The sequence below is a fragment of the Cygnus atratus genome, unplaced genomic scaffold (assembly GCF_013377495.2).
Source record: "Cygnus atratus isolate AKBS03 ecotype Queensland, Australia unplaced genomic scaffold, CAtr_DNAZoo_HiC_assembly HiC_scaffold_34, whole genome shotgun sequence".
In the NCBI taxonomy this organism is placed as follows: domain Eukaryota; kingdom Metazoa; phylum Chordata; class Aves; order Anseriformes; family Anatidae; genus Cygnus; species Cygnus atratus.
This window is the reverse complement of record NW_026109932.1, coordinates 520,509-534,828: the sequence shown is the minus strand read 5'-3', so window position 1 is coordinate 534,828 and position 14,320 is coordinate 520,509. Positions and strand designations below refer to the sequence as shown.

Genomic DNA, 14,320 nt, shown 5'->3' with positions numbered 1-14,320 from the left:
AGCAGTTTGTCTGAGCAGTCCCTGCGGCTGGAGGCTTGGGAGAGAGGGCAGCCCATGGGTGCTGTGCTGGTTTCTGAGGAGCAGCAGGGGGGCCCTGACCTGTTTGTGCCATCAGCACCCACTGAGAGCTGCTGGGCTGGCCGTGGGGCTCTGCATGTGGCCACCTTAGGGATGAGGTGGGAGGTGGGCATGGAAGTGCCAGAGGGCTCTGGGAACTCACAGGTCTCCTTGGTTGCTCCAGGATTTGTCCGGCTGGTCGGAGGGGACAGCCCCTGCTCAGGAAGTGTGGAGGTCTACGACAGGGACCAGTGGAAAGCTGTCTGTGACTCCCACTTTGGTGCCAAAGCTGCCGAGGTGGTCTGCAGGGAGCTGCAGTGCGGCACAGCCCTGTCCGTGCATGGGGCAGCTCACGTGGGAGAAGGGGCTGGTTCCCTCTGGGACAGAGAGCTGCAGTGTGTGGGGAATGAATCCACCATCCTCTTCTGCCCCTGGGGGGCCCCCAGGGATCAGCCCTGCACGCACGGCAATGGCACTCATGTCACCTGCACACGTAAGGACTCGGGGTGGGATGGTGCCCATGGGGTCTGTGGTGGGGGCAGAAGAGCAGGGTGGGCACTGGTCTGTGCTGGGTGGGGGACAGGTGGGGTGAGGGGGAGGTCTGCAGCCCTAAAAGAGTGCTGCAGGAGGAGAAAGGCACGTTGTCCCTTTGGCCTCTCCTGCAGCTCCTGTGGGAGCAAGAGCACAAATGCAACCTCTCTCACCCTCCTTTGTCCCCAGAGTACACAGGGTTCAGGCTGGTGAACGGCAGCACAGCGTGTGCGGGCAGGGTGGAGGTCGAGGTACTGGGGACGTGGGGGACCCTCTGTGCCTCCCGCTGGGACCTCTCGGACGCCCACGTTCTCTGTCGGCACCTCGGCTGTGGCTTTGCTGAGTCCATTCCTGGAGGAGGGCATTTTGGGAGAGCAACCGGCCCCGTCTGGAGAGACTCGTTCCACTGTGACGGGACTGAAGCCCACCTGGGGCAGTGCCCGGTGACTGCCCTGGGGGCCTCGCCGTGCTCCCACGAGAACGCTGCTGCTGTCATTTGCTCAGGTGAGTGCTGGGCAGTGCTGCAAAGTCCATTTGCCCCTGGTGTGTGACACGGCCACCCAAAGCTGGGGACCCCATGGCAGCACCTGGCTGAATTTCTGCGCTCACCAGGGCTGGCTCGCCCCATGTCCCTGCGGCTGGTGGGCGGAGGGAGCCGGTGCGACGGGCGCGTGGAGGTCTTCCAGCACGGGATGTGGGGCAGAGTCCTGGATGAGCAGTGGGACATGCAGGAGGCCAGCGTGGTGTGCCGGCAGCTGCAGTGTGGAGAGGCAGAGGCAGCCTACACCCCTGTGAGAGCCGAGCGAGGGCTGGGCCCCGTGGGGCTGCGCGGGGTGCGGTGCACAGGGCATGAGAACAACCTGAGCCTCTGCAACACCTCCCTGCCTGAGAGCGCAATGGCAACAGGGATCGCAGAGGACGTGGGGACCGTGTGCCAGAGTGAGTGATGCTGCACGTCCCCAAGGTGTGGGGCTGGGCAGGCAGCCAGCCCCTGACGGCCAGGGCTTCTCCCTGCTGCAGGGAGCCGGCGGGTCCGGCTGGCGGACGGGGCCGGGCGCTGTGCCGGGAGAGTGGAGATCTACTACCAGGGGCGCTGGGGCACCGTCTGCGACGATGCCTGGGACCTGGCCGACGCCGCTGTTGTTTGCCGCCAGCTGGGCTGCGGAGGGGCCGTGGAGGCAGCTGGTTCTGCTCGGTTTGGGGAGGGCTCCGGGCAGATCTGGCTGGACGGCGTCAACTGCTCCGGGGCCGAAGCTGCTCTCTGGGACTGCCCTGCCAAGGCCTGGGGGCAGCACGACTGCGGGCACAAAGAGGACGCAGGAGTCATCTGCTCAGGTCTGTGCTGGGGGTGGGGCTGGGAGCTGGGGCCTGGGAGGATGGGATGAGGACAGAGCTGGGCAGGGCCGATGCCATCCCTGGCTGCATTGGATCCCCTGCCCAAGCCCATCCTGGGGAAACCTCACACAGACCCCAGCGTCCCTGGGGAGTCCATTCACCCTAACAGTGAGCGGGGAGGGCAGCGGTATATGTCAGAGACCTCTCTGCCCCCAGATGCAGGAGGGATTCGCTGGCTGTGCCTCCAAATACCTGAGCACCTGGGGTGCAGAGGAGCCTCTGCTCCCCCAGCCCCAGACCAGCCTGTTCCCCCTGGGGCCTTCCCTCCTTCCAGAGTTCATGGCCCTGAGGCTGGAGAACAGTGACGGCTGCTCTGGGCGCCTGCAGGTTTTCTACAATGGGACGTGGGGCAGCGTTTGCTCCAACTCGATGACTACCAAGACGGTATCACTGGTGTGCAAAGAGCTGGGCTGTGGGAATGAAGGGAACCAGGAAACAACCTCAATCTATGCCAAGCTGCCTGGCACCGCGTGGCTGGATCATGTGGAGTGTGGGAAGAGCAACAGCTCCTTCTGGCAGTGTCCCTCTGATCCCTGGCATCCGCAGTCGTGTGATGACCTCCGAGACGAGGCCCACATCACCTGCAATGGTAAATCTGAGCCATCAAGGCACCAGGTCCTGCTCCCCACTGGGTATGGTGAAATGCAGAGAAGGAACCCAGAGGGGCTTTGACTTCCTGCATTAGACCCTGTTGCTGCTGGTGGCACAAAGGTGATTTCAGCTTTTGGAGCCATCCATGTCCACCAGCAGCAGTCAACAGCCAGGCTGCCCGCAGCCCCTGGGGGATGCAGAGGCATCTCCAGGCAAGGTCTCAGAGGAGACCATGCAGGGCTTGCAGGAGTCCTCCATCCAGGGACAGCCTCCTGCTGCTCTGTGAACCAGGAACCCTGTGGGGATGCGCACTCAAGTCCCCCCCACAGTGCCATGCTTGTCCCCTGAATGAACGGGGTTCTGCTGCTGCCCTGACCCAGGCAGCATGGGGATGTGTGAGCAGAGGTCAGCCCTGCTGTCTCCTGCACGACCCCCAAAGCAGTCCCTTCAGCCCAACTTCTCTTTCCTTTGGGACATGGACAGAAAGGCCACAGGTGACTGCATGCCCCAACTCCACGAGGTGCACAGGTAGGGAGCTGCCCCTGCGTGTGCCCCCCTCACCTGGCAGGGCTGTCCTAGTTGTCCCGGTGCCATGGGAGGTCTCTGCCTCCCCAGACAGGGAGAAGATCCGCGCTGTGGGAGGCAAGGACGGCTGCTCGGGCAGAGTGGAGGTCTGGCACCGTGGCGCCTGGGGGACGCTGTGTGACAATGCCTGGGACATGCAGGACGCTGAGGTGGCATGCAGGCAGCTGGGCTGTGGCCCCGCGGTCTATGCCCTGGGCCAGGCTGCCTTTGGAGAGGGGACGGGCCCCATCTGGCTGATGGAGTGCAGGGGGACGGAGCTGTCTCTGCAGGACTGCTGGGCCCAGCCAGGGGACAGCGGTGCCTGCCAGCATAAGAAAGATGCGGCTGTGCATTGCTCAGGTGAGCAGTGGGGCTGGGAGACATCGCTGGTGGCTTGGCAAGGAGCTGGCTTGGGCGTCTGTCCTACTGGATCCTGGCTTGGTCCTGCAAGGGTGTCCCTGCAGAGTGGGAGGCTGGTGGTGGATGGGGAGCAGCCTCTGTGGGGCTGGATGTCCCCGCACATCCCCTGGGCTGCCTAAGCTGTCCTGTGAACAGCCCAGAGCAGTGGTGCTGGGCCCTGTCCCTGCCACCCTGCCCAGCCCCGCAGGAGGGACAATTCAGGTGGCACATGTTGGGGCCGTCTGCCAGGGAGGCTGCCTGGTACCGCAGCCCCAGCCTCTCAGCCTGGATCTCCTTCTGCTCCCCTGCAGCTCCACCCAGGACAGCAACACCCCCCTCACAAGCGGGTAAGTTATTCTTCCCCCGGGGCTGGGTCTGCCCATGGCCAGGCTGTGACCCACAGCCAGGGGAAGCAGCTCCTTGCTGGGCTGTGAGACTCCCAGGAAATCGAGGGAGCTGGGGGAAGTCTGTGATGTACCCAGCAGGGTGGGAGCTGCCCCATCACCCAGCCCTGTCCCCCCCCAGCACCTGCAGCCCCTGCTGCCTTGTGTGGTCAGGAGTGGCATGTCCCACCCCCAACCTCTCCCATGCCTGATGCTGCCCCTGCCATGTTCCTGCCCATGCAGATCCCCCTCGGGGCCCCCTGACCACCACCAGCGGGAGACTCTCGGTGCCTGTCATCATCTGCATCATCCTGGGGGCCCTCCTCTGCCTGCTCCTGGCCCTCCTGGCTGGGCAGGTGCGAAGCGCCAGGGCTCGGCACAGAGGTGGGTCCTTCCCCAGCGGTCTTGGGGGGGAGATGCCTCCTGGCAGGGCTGGGTGTGCTGGGGGTGTTGGTGAGGGGCACAGGAAGAACTGTGTGCTGTGCCCTGCCCCATGTGCTGCCCCACTGACTGATAGACCATGGGGCACCAGCAGCAAGGGGTGGAGAGAGCCCAGACCCTGGTGCATCAGTCCTGGGGTGAGAAAAGAAATGTGAGAGCTGGGCTGGGTGAGACGGGTAGGATGCACTGCTGGTAGTGCTCTGGGCAGCACTGGCAGGAGGAGCACGGGGCAGTAGAGTCCATCACCGTGGTGTCAGCCACCCCCCAGCAGGGCACAGGCTGTGCTATTGACGTGTGGGGCAGAGATGGAGCAGCTCCATGGGGAGGGGAAATGGGGGAGCTGGTGCAGGGTCTGCACTGGGACGTGACCCAGGGAGCAAAGGGGCACAAGGGCTGTCTCCAAAGGGATGGTGCGAGGGTGATGCTGCCCCAGACCATCTCCATGGGGATGCTGCCCTCCCTGGCATTGTGGCTGCAGTGCCAACACAACACAGTGGGGCTGTGCTGTGGGGACAGCCCTGCAGCCCTGTGCTGGCCCAGGGAATGGGTCTGGGGGAGCCCAGTGGGGTCCTGTCCCTCTCTGCCCATCCCCAGACCAGCCCTGCCTCTGTCCCCAGGCTCCGGGAGAGCTGGGGAGCCCTTCCCTGAGGCCGTGTACGAGGAGATCGCTTACAGCCTGGCGTGGGAGAAAGCAGCCAAGGTTCAGTCTCTCAGGTGGGTGCATGTCCCTGCGGGGGCACATCTGCAGGGCCCCTTCTCCTTGCCCCAGACCAGGGCTGTGCCCTGCAGCTCCTCCCCATTGTCCCCGAAATCGTTGGGCTGTGGGGTCTGTGGGAGAGCATCCAGGTGGTCCCCACAGGGGAGCTTCCTCCCCACCAGCTCTGCCCATCCCAGAGGGGACAGCCCCTCTCTGCCTGGCCCTGCACCCTGGGGACATCCAAGGGATGAGAGAAGGGGCTGTCCCAGGGCAGCTCTGGGAGCCCCTCTGAGAAATACCTTGTCCCAAGGGAACTGGTCTCCTCCCCATGCAGCCCCAGCTGTGTTGGTGCCCATCCCCAGCAGTGCTGACCCCAAGTCAGGGCAGCAGGGCTCATCCCACAGCACCCGCTGCAGCTCTCTACAGACTCCTTTTCAGAGGGGTCCCTGACCCAGCTGCAGCCCTACCCCAGGCACAGCGAGGAGGAGGATGGTCTAGGGCCAGCCCCAGGGATCAGAGCTGCGGTGGGGGGAGAAAGAGCTCCATCTCTCCTCCCTGCAGACCGACAGACAGCAGTGCCACTGAGTGCCATCATCAGAGCTGGAAGAGTGAAGGCTCTGCTTTGGCCCTGACACCAGCAGCGTGTCAGCCCTGTGACCCTGCGCACCCTCCCAACCTCTGCTCTGCACAACATCCCTTCTCACTGCCACCACCTACTCTCTCCTTTCAGATGACCCTGTCCTGCCTGGAGGTGACCCAGCGGATGGCTACGACGATGCCGGGGAGGTTTCTGACCCTGGGGAGGATCCTGTCCCTGGGCAGGGGGACTGGGATGTGTCTGGGATTCCAGAGGAGGGAGATGGGCCCAGGGATGCAGCCACAGGTGAGAGGGCAATGCAGCGCTGCCGCTTCCTTGGTGCCATCCCCAGGGCCAGACGGGTCCATGCTGTATCGAGAGCCTGATCTCCCAACATGGAGAACCTGCCCTGGGATATTTCTGGGGGCCTGTAGAATGGGCTGAATGTCTCAGGGCTGGCGAGGAGGAGGAAGGTGATGTACAGCCCTGAGGAGCACTCCACAGGCCCAACCACAACAGCCTGCCTTGATCCTTACAGGGGGACACCTGCGCTTCTGGGGAAATACTGGGGACCCTGGAGCTGAGGGAGACACTCGTCCCCTTTTCTGGGACGCATGGGCTATGACGATGCTGAAGAGGTGTCCCTGGCATGTCCCCATGAGGACACCCAGGATGTGACACTGGAGCCCCATGCACAAGGGTCCCAGAGCCCCAGGCCAGCAGAGCCCAGCCCTGCTGAGCAGCTGGGTGCAGCCAGGAGGGAGGAGAGCTCAGTGCCACTGGGAGAGCTGTGAGCACCAGGGAACGGTCTCCCTTTTCCAGGAGGCAGCAGACACACATGGGTATTTCCCCTCTTGGTATTCCCCTGTTTTTATGCTGTGTGTTGGTATTTCCTCATATTAAAACCCTCTGGGGCTTTGCCCCAGATCCAGTGCTTCCCTGCCCAGGTGTCGGGGCATCTCTCTGAAGCTAAACACTTGGAGTAGAGCTCAAAGATGTAATAGTGGGGAACGGGCATGTCTTGGGACCTACAGGATTGGGGTCAGGCTGGGGGGCTCCCCGTACCCCCAGTCCCTGAACACTATTCCTGCTGACAGAGACATTTCCATCCCGCCAGCCACAGGCAGTTTCCAGCAAAAGTGGCTCTGTGTGATGCCCCATGATGCACTCGCTGGTAGCGCCCATCTTCTACAGCCTTGGGCCCCCATGGAGCCCAAGGATGCCTGCCCAGCACCCACAGACAGAGTAACTTCTCCTGCAGGATCTAAGTGGAGAGAAGGGTTGGACCCCTGGGCAGGACTTGGCACCCAAACTGCCCTCCCTGATCCTGCTGGTAGGTCCTCCCCAGCTCTTCCCCAGCAGACTCCTCTGCTGCAGGCTGAGAGATGCTTTTGGTAGTGGGGTGGTGGGCTGCAGGGGGTGCTGGATGGTCTGGAACATCTTTTAAACCCTTTGGGTCAGCTGTCCTGGCTACGTCAGGGACACCTTCCTCAAAATCAGGTTGCTCAAAGCCCCGTCCAGCCTGGCCTTGAATACTTCCAGGAATGGGGCACCGTCCGAGAACCTTTCTGAGTGGGCAACCTGCTCCAGTGCCTCACCACCCTCAGAGTAAATGATTTCTTCTGAATATCTAATTTCGATCTACCTTCTTTGAGTTTAAAGCCACTACCCCTTGTCCTATTACTACATCCTCTAATAAATTGTCTCTCTCCAGCTTTCCTTTAGGCCCCCTGTAGCTACTGGAAGGTTGCTCTAAGTTCTTCCCAGGGCCTTCTGTTCTTAATTCCCCACTTCTCCCTCTTCATAGGAGAGATGCTCCAGCCCTCTTATCCTTTTTGTGACCCTCCTCTGGACTTGCTCCAACAGGTTCATGTCTTTCTCATGTTGGGGGCCCCAGAGTTGAACACAGTATTTTAAGTGGGGTCTCACAAGAGCAGAAGAGAGAGTGAGGATCACCTCCCCTGACCTGCTGGCTATGCTTATTCTGATGCAGCCCAGGATTTTTGCTTTCAGGGCTACAAGTGCGTATTGACCAGTTCGTGTTGAGTTTTTCAAGCACCAACACCCCCAGGATCCTCTCCACGAGGCTGCTCTCACTCCATTCTCCACCCAGCTTGTATTTATGCACAGGACTGCTTCAACCCATGTGTGGGACTTTACACTCAGCCTTGTTGAAGTTCATGAGTTTCACACAGGCCCACCTCTCAAGCCTGTCATGGCCCCTCTAGATGATACCCCTTCCCTCCAGCATGTCAACCTCACCACACTGCTTGCTGTCATCAGCAAATTTGCTGAGGGTGCACTTGACCACTGCCACATGTCACCAACAAAGATGTGAAATAGTGCCTAGGTCCCAGTAGCCAACCCTGAAGAACAGCTTTTGTAACTGATTCTCCACTTGGACATTGAGCTGTTGACCACAACCCTTTTGAGTTGGTGACCATCCAGACCAATTCCTTATATCCACTGGTGTGGACAACTGTCAGATCCATGTCTCTCCAGTTTAGAGACAGGAATTGCCACATAGGAGTGTCAAATACTTTGCACAAATCAGGTAGATGACGTCAGTTACTCTTTCTCTTACCACAAACACTGTAAACCCCATTGCAGTAGGCCAACAGATTTGTCAGGCACAATCTACACTTAGTGAAGACATGTTGGCTGTCACCAATCACCTCTTATTTGTCATGTGCCTTAGCAGAGTTTCCAGAAGGATCTGTTCCATGATCTTGATGGGCTCAGAGGTGGGTCTGACTGGGCTAGGTTCCCTGGGCCTGCTTTTATTCCCTTTTAAAAAGTGGGCGTTATGTTCTCTGTTTTACATCAGTAGGAACTTCACTGGACAGCCACCACTTTTCACATATTATAGGTAGTGTCTTTGCAACTTCATCTGCCAGTTGCCTCAAGGACTCTGGATTCATCTCACCTGGTCCCATGGACTTGTGCACCTTCAGATTCCTTAGATACTCCCGAACCTGATCTTCTGCAATAGGTGGTTCTTCTCTCTCCCAGTCCCTGCCTTTGCTTTCTGGGATTTGGATGGTGTGGCTAGAGCCTCTTCCAGTGAAGACTGAGGCAAAGAAGTCATTGCGTACCTCAGCCTTCTCCATATCCTGGGTAACCAGGTCTCCTGTTTCCTTCTGGAGAGGGTCCATGTTTTCCCTAGTCTTCCTTTTATCACTGGCATACTTATAGAAAGCCCTTCTTGTTGCCCTTGAACTTCCTGTCTAGATTCAATTCTACCAGGGCCTTAGCTTTCCTGACTTGATCCCTGGCAGCTCAGACAATGTCCCTGTATTCCCTCTCAGGTTACCTGTCCTTGCTTCACTTTCTGCAGCCTTCTGTGGTGGTTTTACTCAGGTGGGCATCTGAGCTCCAGCACAGCTGCTCTATCCACTCCCCCTCCTCAAAGGCAAAGGGGGAGAAAATATGATGAAACTGGCTCAAAGGTTGAGATAAGGTCAGGGAAGATCGCTCAATAATTATCATCATGGGCAAAACAGACTCAGAGTAGGAGATATTAAAATTTACTGTCTATTACTAACAATCTAGAAAAATGAGAAACAAAGGAAAGAAACCCAAAACATCGTTCCCCCCATCCACCCTCTTTATCTCCTCGGCTTAAGTGGCGCAGAGGAATGGATGAATGCGGCCCTATGGTCAGTCTATAGCACTTCGTCTCCGCCGCTTCTTCTCAGTCACTCTCTTCCCTTGCTCTAAAGTTGGGTCCCTGCCACAGGATGCTGTCCTTGCTGAATTGATCCTGAGTGGGCTTCCCACAGGCAGCAGCTCGTCAAGAACTGCTCCAAGTATGGCCTCCGTACCACGGGATCCATCCCTCAGGAGCAAATTGCTCCAACCTGGGTCCCCCACAGGCAGCAGCATCTACTGCCAGGTCACTGCTCCTGCGTGGGCTCCTCTCCACAGGCTACAGCTCCAGCCTGGAATCTGCGCTGGGGGGGGTCCTCCACAGGCCCACAGCCTCCTTCAGTGCAGGTCCACCTGCTCCACCGTGGTCTCCTCCATAGGCTGCAGCATGGAGATCTGCTCCATCGTGGTACACATGGGGCTGCAGGGGGGACAACCTGCTCCACTATGGTCCTCAACACAGGCTGCAAGAGAACTTCTGCAGAAGGGGGAGAACATCCTCCCCCTCCTTCTTTGCTGACCTTGGCCTCTTGCAAGGCTGTTCTCACTCCTCTCTCTCCCAGCTGCTGTTGAGCAGCAGTTTTTTTTTTTGTTGTTGTTGTTGTTTTAGTTTGTTTGTTTGTTTGTTTTTTCCCTTTCTTAAGTATGATCTCAGAAAGGCGCAAACAACATCACTTATGTCTTGGCTCTGGACAGTGGCAAGCCCCTTATCTAACGTGGGACAAGCTTCTGGATTCTTCTCACAGAAGCCCTCCTGAAGCCCCCCACTAAATAAAAACCAACCTTGCCATGTAAACCCACCTCCACCTTCTTTTTTGTCTTTGAGTTTGGCCAGCTTCTCCTTGATCATCCATGCAGATCACCTGTCATTTTTGCCTGACTTCCTCTTTGCTGGGCATGCATCCACTCCTGAGCTTGGAGGAGGTGATCCTTGAAGAATAGCCAGCATTCCTGGACCCCTTTTCTCTCCAGGGCTTTGTCCCATGATACTCCACAAAACAGAACAATGAAGAGGCCATAATCTGTCCAGGGTTGGGAGCTTATTCTGTGCCCTCTGACCTGCCTGACAGATGCTGGACACCACCAGTTCATGGTCACTGCAGCCAAGGCTGCCCTTCAGCTTCACATTCCCCACCAGCTTCTCATTGCTGCTGAGAATGAGGTCCAGTGTAGCACTGGATACTTCAGAGTAAATGAAATCTATCCAAATGAACTCCAAATGAGCCGGGCCCAGCCAGACCAAGTATACCGGGTAAAATCTTGAGATGCAGCCAGAGGAGCACAACTGGAGCTGGGACGTAGAAAGCCTCAGCTCGTTTGAGACAGTGGGGCCTGTCTTGTTGGAGGCTGAGGGGAGCAGAGAAATCCGCATGTCCTTCCAGACAGGATTCCTCTTTTCCAGCATGGGAGGTGCACAGGGGCCTCTTCTGGTAGCCAAGGCAGCAAGTGTCCATGACTCTCCCGCATGTTGGACTCCCACTGCAGGAGAAGCATTTCTTCTGCCTCTGCCCTAGCTGGAAATGCAGAAGAGGGCAACCCAGTGGACACAGCTGTTTGTGCTGCTGCTGCTAAGGACAAGAGATATGCATCCCAGTCTACCTTAGGAGCCTCACACTGAAACGTAGGTGCAAGGGGTCTATGTCCAAGCCTGATACATGGACTCCTCATCCTGGTGGTGACATTCAAGGAAGAGGAGCACTCTTTTGTCTGTACCCTGCAAGGCAGTGCACAGCAGCTGTCCCAGTCCATGTCTTTTCTACCTCCTGTAGCCACTGCCAATGGAGGACAGTCACCTTGAAGGACTATGTCATGCTCTTCTGATCCATGCAGAGGTTTCAGATACCCAGAAGTATCAGAAATAACCCAGAAACCAATATCCAGGTTAACCCATCTGTTTTTATTCACAGACTGTCATCCACATCGTATTTCTCCTCCAGCTGGAGTTCACCCTTCCCACATCATTGTTTTGCCAAGGAGCCCCCTGTACAGCGGGCTGCATCAGCTCAGTACTTTGGCAACTTGATTGTACATGTTTGTGGTGGTTTTACTCGGGTGAGCGGCCGAGCTCCACCACAACCGCTCACTCACTCCCCGTCCTCAAAGAGGAACGGAAAGAAAATAGGATGAAAAAGGCTCAAGGGTTGAGATAAGGACAGGGAGATCACGCAGTAGTTATTGTGACGGGCAAAACAGACTCAGCATAGGGAGATAGTAAGATTTATTGCCTATTACTGACAAGCTAGAGAAGCGAAAACAAAGGAAAGAAACCAAAAGCACCTTCCCCCCTCCATCCACCTTCTTCCACCTCCTCCCCCCGAGCAGCGAAGGGGAACAGGGGAATGGGGGTTATGGTCAGTCTATAGTGCTTCTTCTCCGCTGTTCCTTCTCGGTCACTCTCGTCCCCTGTGCTGTGGGGTCCCTTCCACGGGATGCAGTCCTTGCTGAACTGATCCGGCGTGGGCTGCCCACAGGCAGCAGCTCTTCAAGAACTGCTCCAGGTATGGCTCCGTACCACGGGGTCCATTCATCAGGAGCAAACTGCTCCAACCTGGATCCCCCACAGGCAGCAGCTCCTGCCAGGTCACCTGCTCCTGCGTGGTCTCCTCTCCACAGGCAGCAGGTCCGGCCTGGAATCTGCTCCGGCAGGGGTCTTCCACAGGCTGCAGTCTCCATCGGTGCAGGTCCACCTGCTCCACCGTGGTCTCCTCCACGGGCTGCAGGGTGGAACCTTGCTCCACCGTGGTAGTCCATGGACTGCAGGGGGACAGCCTGCTTCACCATGGTCCTCACCACAGGCCGCAGGGGACTTCTGCTCCGGCGCCTGGAGCACCTCTCCCCCTCCTTCTTCACTGACCTTGGCGCCTGCAAGGCTGTTCCTCACTCCTCTCACTCTCCCAGCTGCTGTGTGGCACCGCGTTTTTTTTTTTCCGCTGTCTTAAATATGCTCTCACAGAGGCACAAAACAACATCACTTATTGGCTCAGCTCTGGTCAGCAGTGGGGACCTTACCAGACATGGGGCAGCTTCTAGATCCTTCTCACAGAAGCCACCCCTATGGCCCCCTGCTACCAAAACCTTGCTACGTAAACCCACTACAACGTTGCACCTAGGGTATGTCCATGGTGAGTGAGGATGGACAGAAGTTCCTTTCCTCTTCTTGCCTCCCACAAGGATGTCTGTTGTGGTTTAGCCCGGCTGGCAGGCAAACACCACACAGCTGTTCGCCCACCCTCCCCCCTCCCTCTCCGGGATGGGGGAGAGAAACGGGAAAGTGAAGTCTATGAGTTGAGATAAAGACAGTTTATTAAGACAGGGAAAAGAATAACAATAATAATAATAATAATAATAATAATAATAATAATAATAATAGTATTAATAGTAATAATGTGTACGAAATAAGTGATGCACAATGCAATTGCTCACCACCCGTTGACCGATGCCCAGCCTATCCTTGAGCAGCCGGCCCCCCCTCCACCCCGGCTAGCCACCCCTATATATTGTTCAGCATGACGTCAGATGGTATGGAATACCCCTTTGGCCAGTCTGGGTCAGCTGTCCTGGTCTGTCCCCTCCCAGCTCCTGCTGCATCCCTAGCCTGCTCGCTAGCAGGACAGAGCGAGAAGCTGAAAAGTCACAGACACAGACACAGACACAGATTTCTAGGTTGGAAGAGACCTCAAGATCACCTAGTCCAACCTCCGACCTAACACTAAGTACTCCACTAAACCATATCGCTAAGCTCTACATCTAAACGTCTTTGAAAGACCTCCAGGGATGGTGACTCCACCACCTCCCTCGGCAGCCCGTTCCAATGCTTAATAACCCTTTCGGTAAAGAAGTACTTCCTAACATCCAACCTAAAACTCCCCTGTCGCAACTTTCGCCCATTCCCCCTCATCCTGTCACCAGGCACGTGGGAGAACAGACCAACCCCCACCTCACTACAGCCTCCTTTAAGGTAACTGTAGAGAGCGATAAGGTCGCCCCTGAGCCTCCTCTTCTCCAGGCTGAACAAGCCCAGCTCCCTCAGCCGCTCCTCGTAAGACTTGTTCTCCAGACCCCTCACCAGCCTGGTCGCCCTTCTCTGGACTCGCTCGAGCACGTCCATGTCCTTCCTGTAGCGAGGGGCCCAAAACTGAACACAGTACTCAAGGTGCGGCCTCACCAGAGCCGAGTACAGGGGGACAATCACTTCCCTAGACCTGCTGGCCACACTGCTTCTTATACAGGCCAGGATGCTGTTGGCCTTCTTGGCCACCTGAGCACACTGCTGGCTCATATTCAGCCGACTATCAACCAATACTCCCAGGTCCTTCTCGGCCAGGCAGCTTTCCAGCCACTCATCTCCCAGTCCTTGGCTTGGTGTAAGCACTGCTCTCCAACAATTAAAACATCAGCATGTTATCAGCGCTCTTCTCATTCTAATCCCAAACATAGCACCCTGCCAGCTACTAGGAGGAAAATTAACTCTGTCCTACCTGAAACCAGGACAGATATCCACCCCTTATTCCATACCATTTATGTCATGCTCAGGTTACACTCTTTCCAATACCTTCTAATTAGTCACCATTTTCATCTATGATATATAGCAACCATGGTAGTGATGACATACAGTGTTATATGATAATTAACATACTACAATTCAACTCATGGGCTATTCTCACCCAGTATTAGGTCCCCTTGAGGTACACACCGAACCTCCCCATTCTTTTGCATTACCCACCAAGTGCATCCAGGTCCCTGGGCAAAAGCAATCCCACGAATGGGCTTGCCTTTTCCTGAGGCAGGAGTAGCCCAGACTGTCTTACCCAGCATGTTTCTTACGTGCACTACAGGAACTTTATCCCCTTCTACAGTGCGTAACAGGTTTGATTGGGCAGGTCCAGCTCGGTTGGCAGATCCTCTAGTGTTGACTAACCAGGTGGCCTTTGCCAAATGTGTTTCCCAATTTTTGAATGTCCCAGCACCCATTGCTTTCAGTGTAGTCTTTAACAGTCCATTGTATCGTTCAACTTTCCCGAAGGCTGGTACATGATA

General features: G+C 57.0%; 1 protein-coding gene across 1 annotated transcript; it reads left to right on the top strand.

The window, feature by feature from the left end:
- The first annotated feature begins 189 nt into the window (after positions 1-189).
- Positions 190-7,973, top strand: LOC126913707 (scavenger receptor cysteine-rich domain-containing protein SCART1-like). Its single transcript, XM_050716758.1, has 10 exons — positions 190-550; positions 778-1,092; positions 1,201-1,527; positions 1,609-1,923; positions 2,258-2,585; positions 3,074-3,102; positions 3,190-3,498; positions 4,164-4,304; positions 5,789-5,941; positions 7,864-7,973. Exons 1-10 carry the CDS (start codon positions 190-192, stop codon positions 7,971-7,973), a joined length of 2,388 nt encoding a protein of 795 aa, XP_050572715.1.
- Positions 7,974-14,320: the final 6,347 nt, after the last annotated feature.

What these genes read in the sequence shown, in the direction of transcription:
- LOC126913707 (XM_050716758.1), top strand. Translation starts at nt 190, where the DNA reads ATGGAAGTGCCAGAGGGCTCTGGGAACTCACAGGTCTCCTTGGTTGCT. An exon ending in CGTGGGGACCGTGTGCCAGA is followed by an intron (nt 1,528 to 1,608) that starts GTGAGTGATGCT and finishes TCCCTGCTGCAG; the next exon opens with GGAGCCGGCGGGTCCGGCTG. An exon ending in TGCAATGGTAAATCTGAGCC is followed by an intron (nt 2,586 to 3,073) that starts ATCAAGGCACCA and finishes GCCACAGGTGAC; the next exon opens with TGCATGCCCCAACTCCACGA.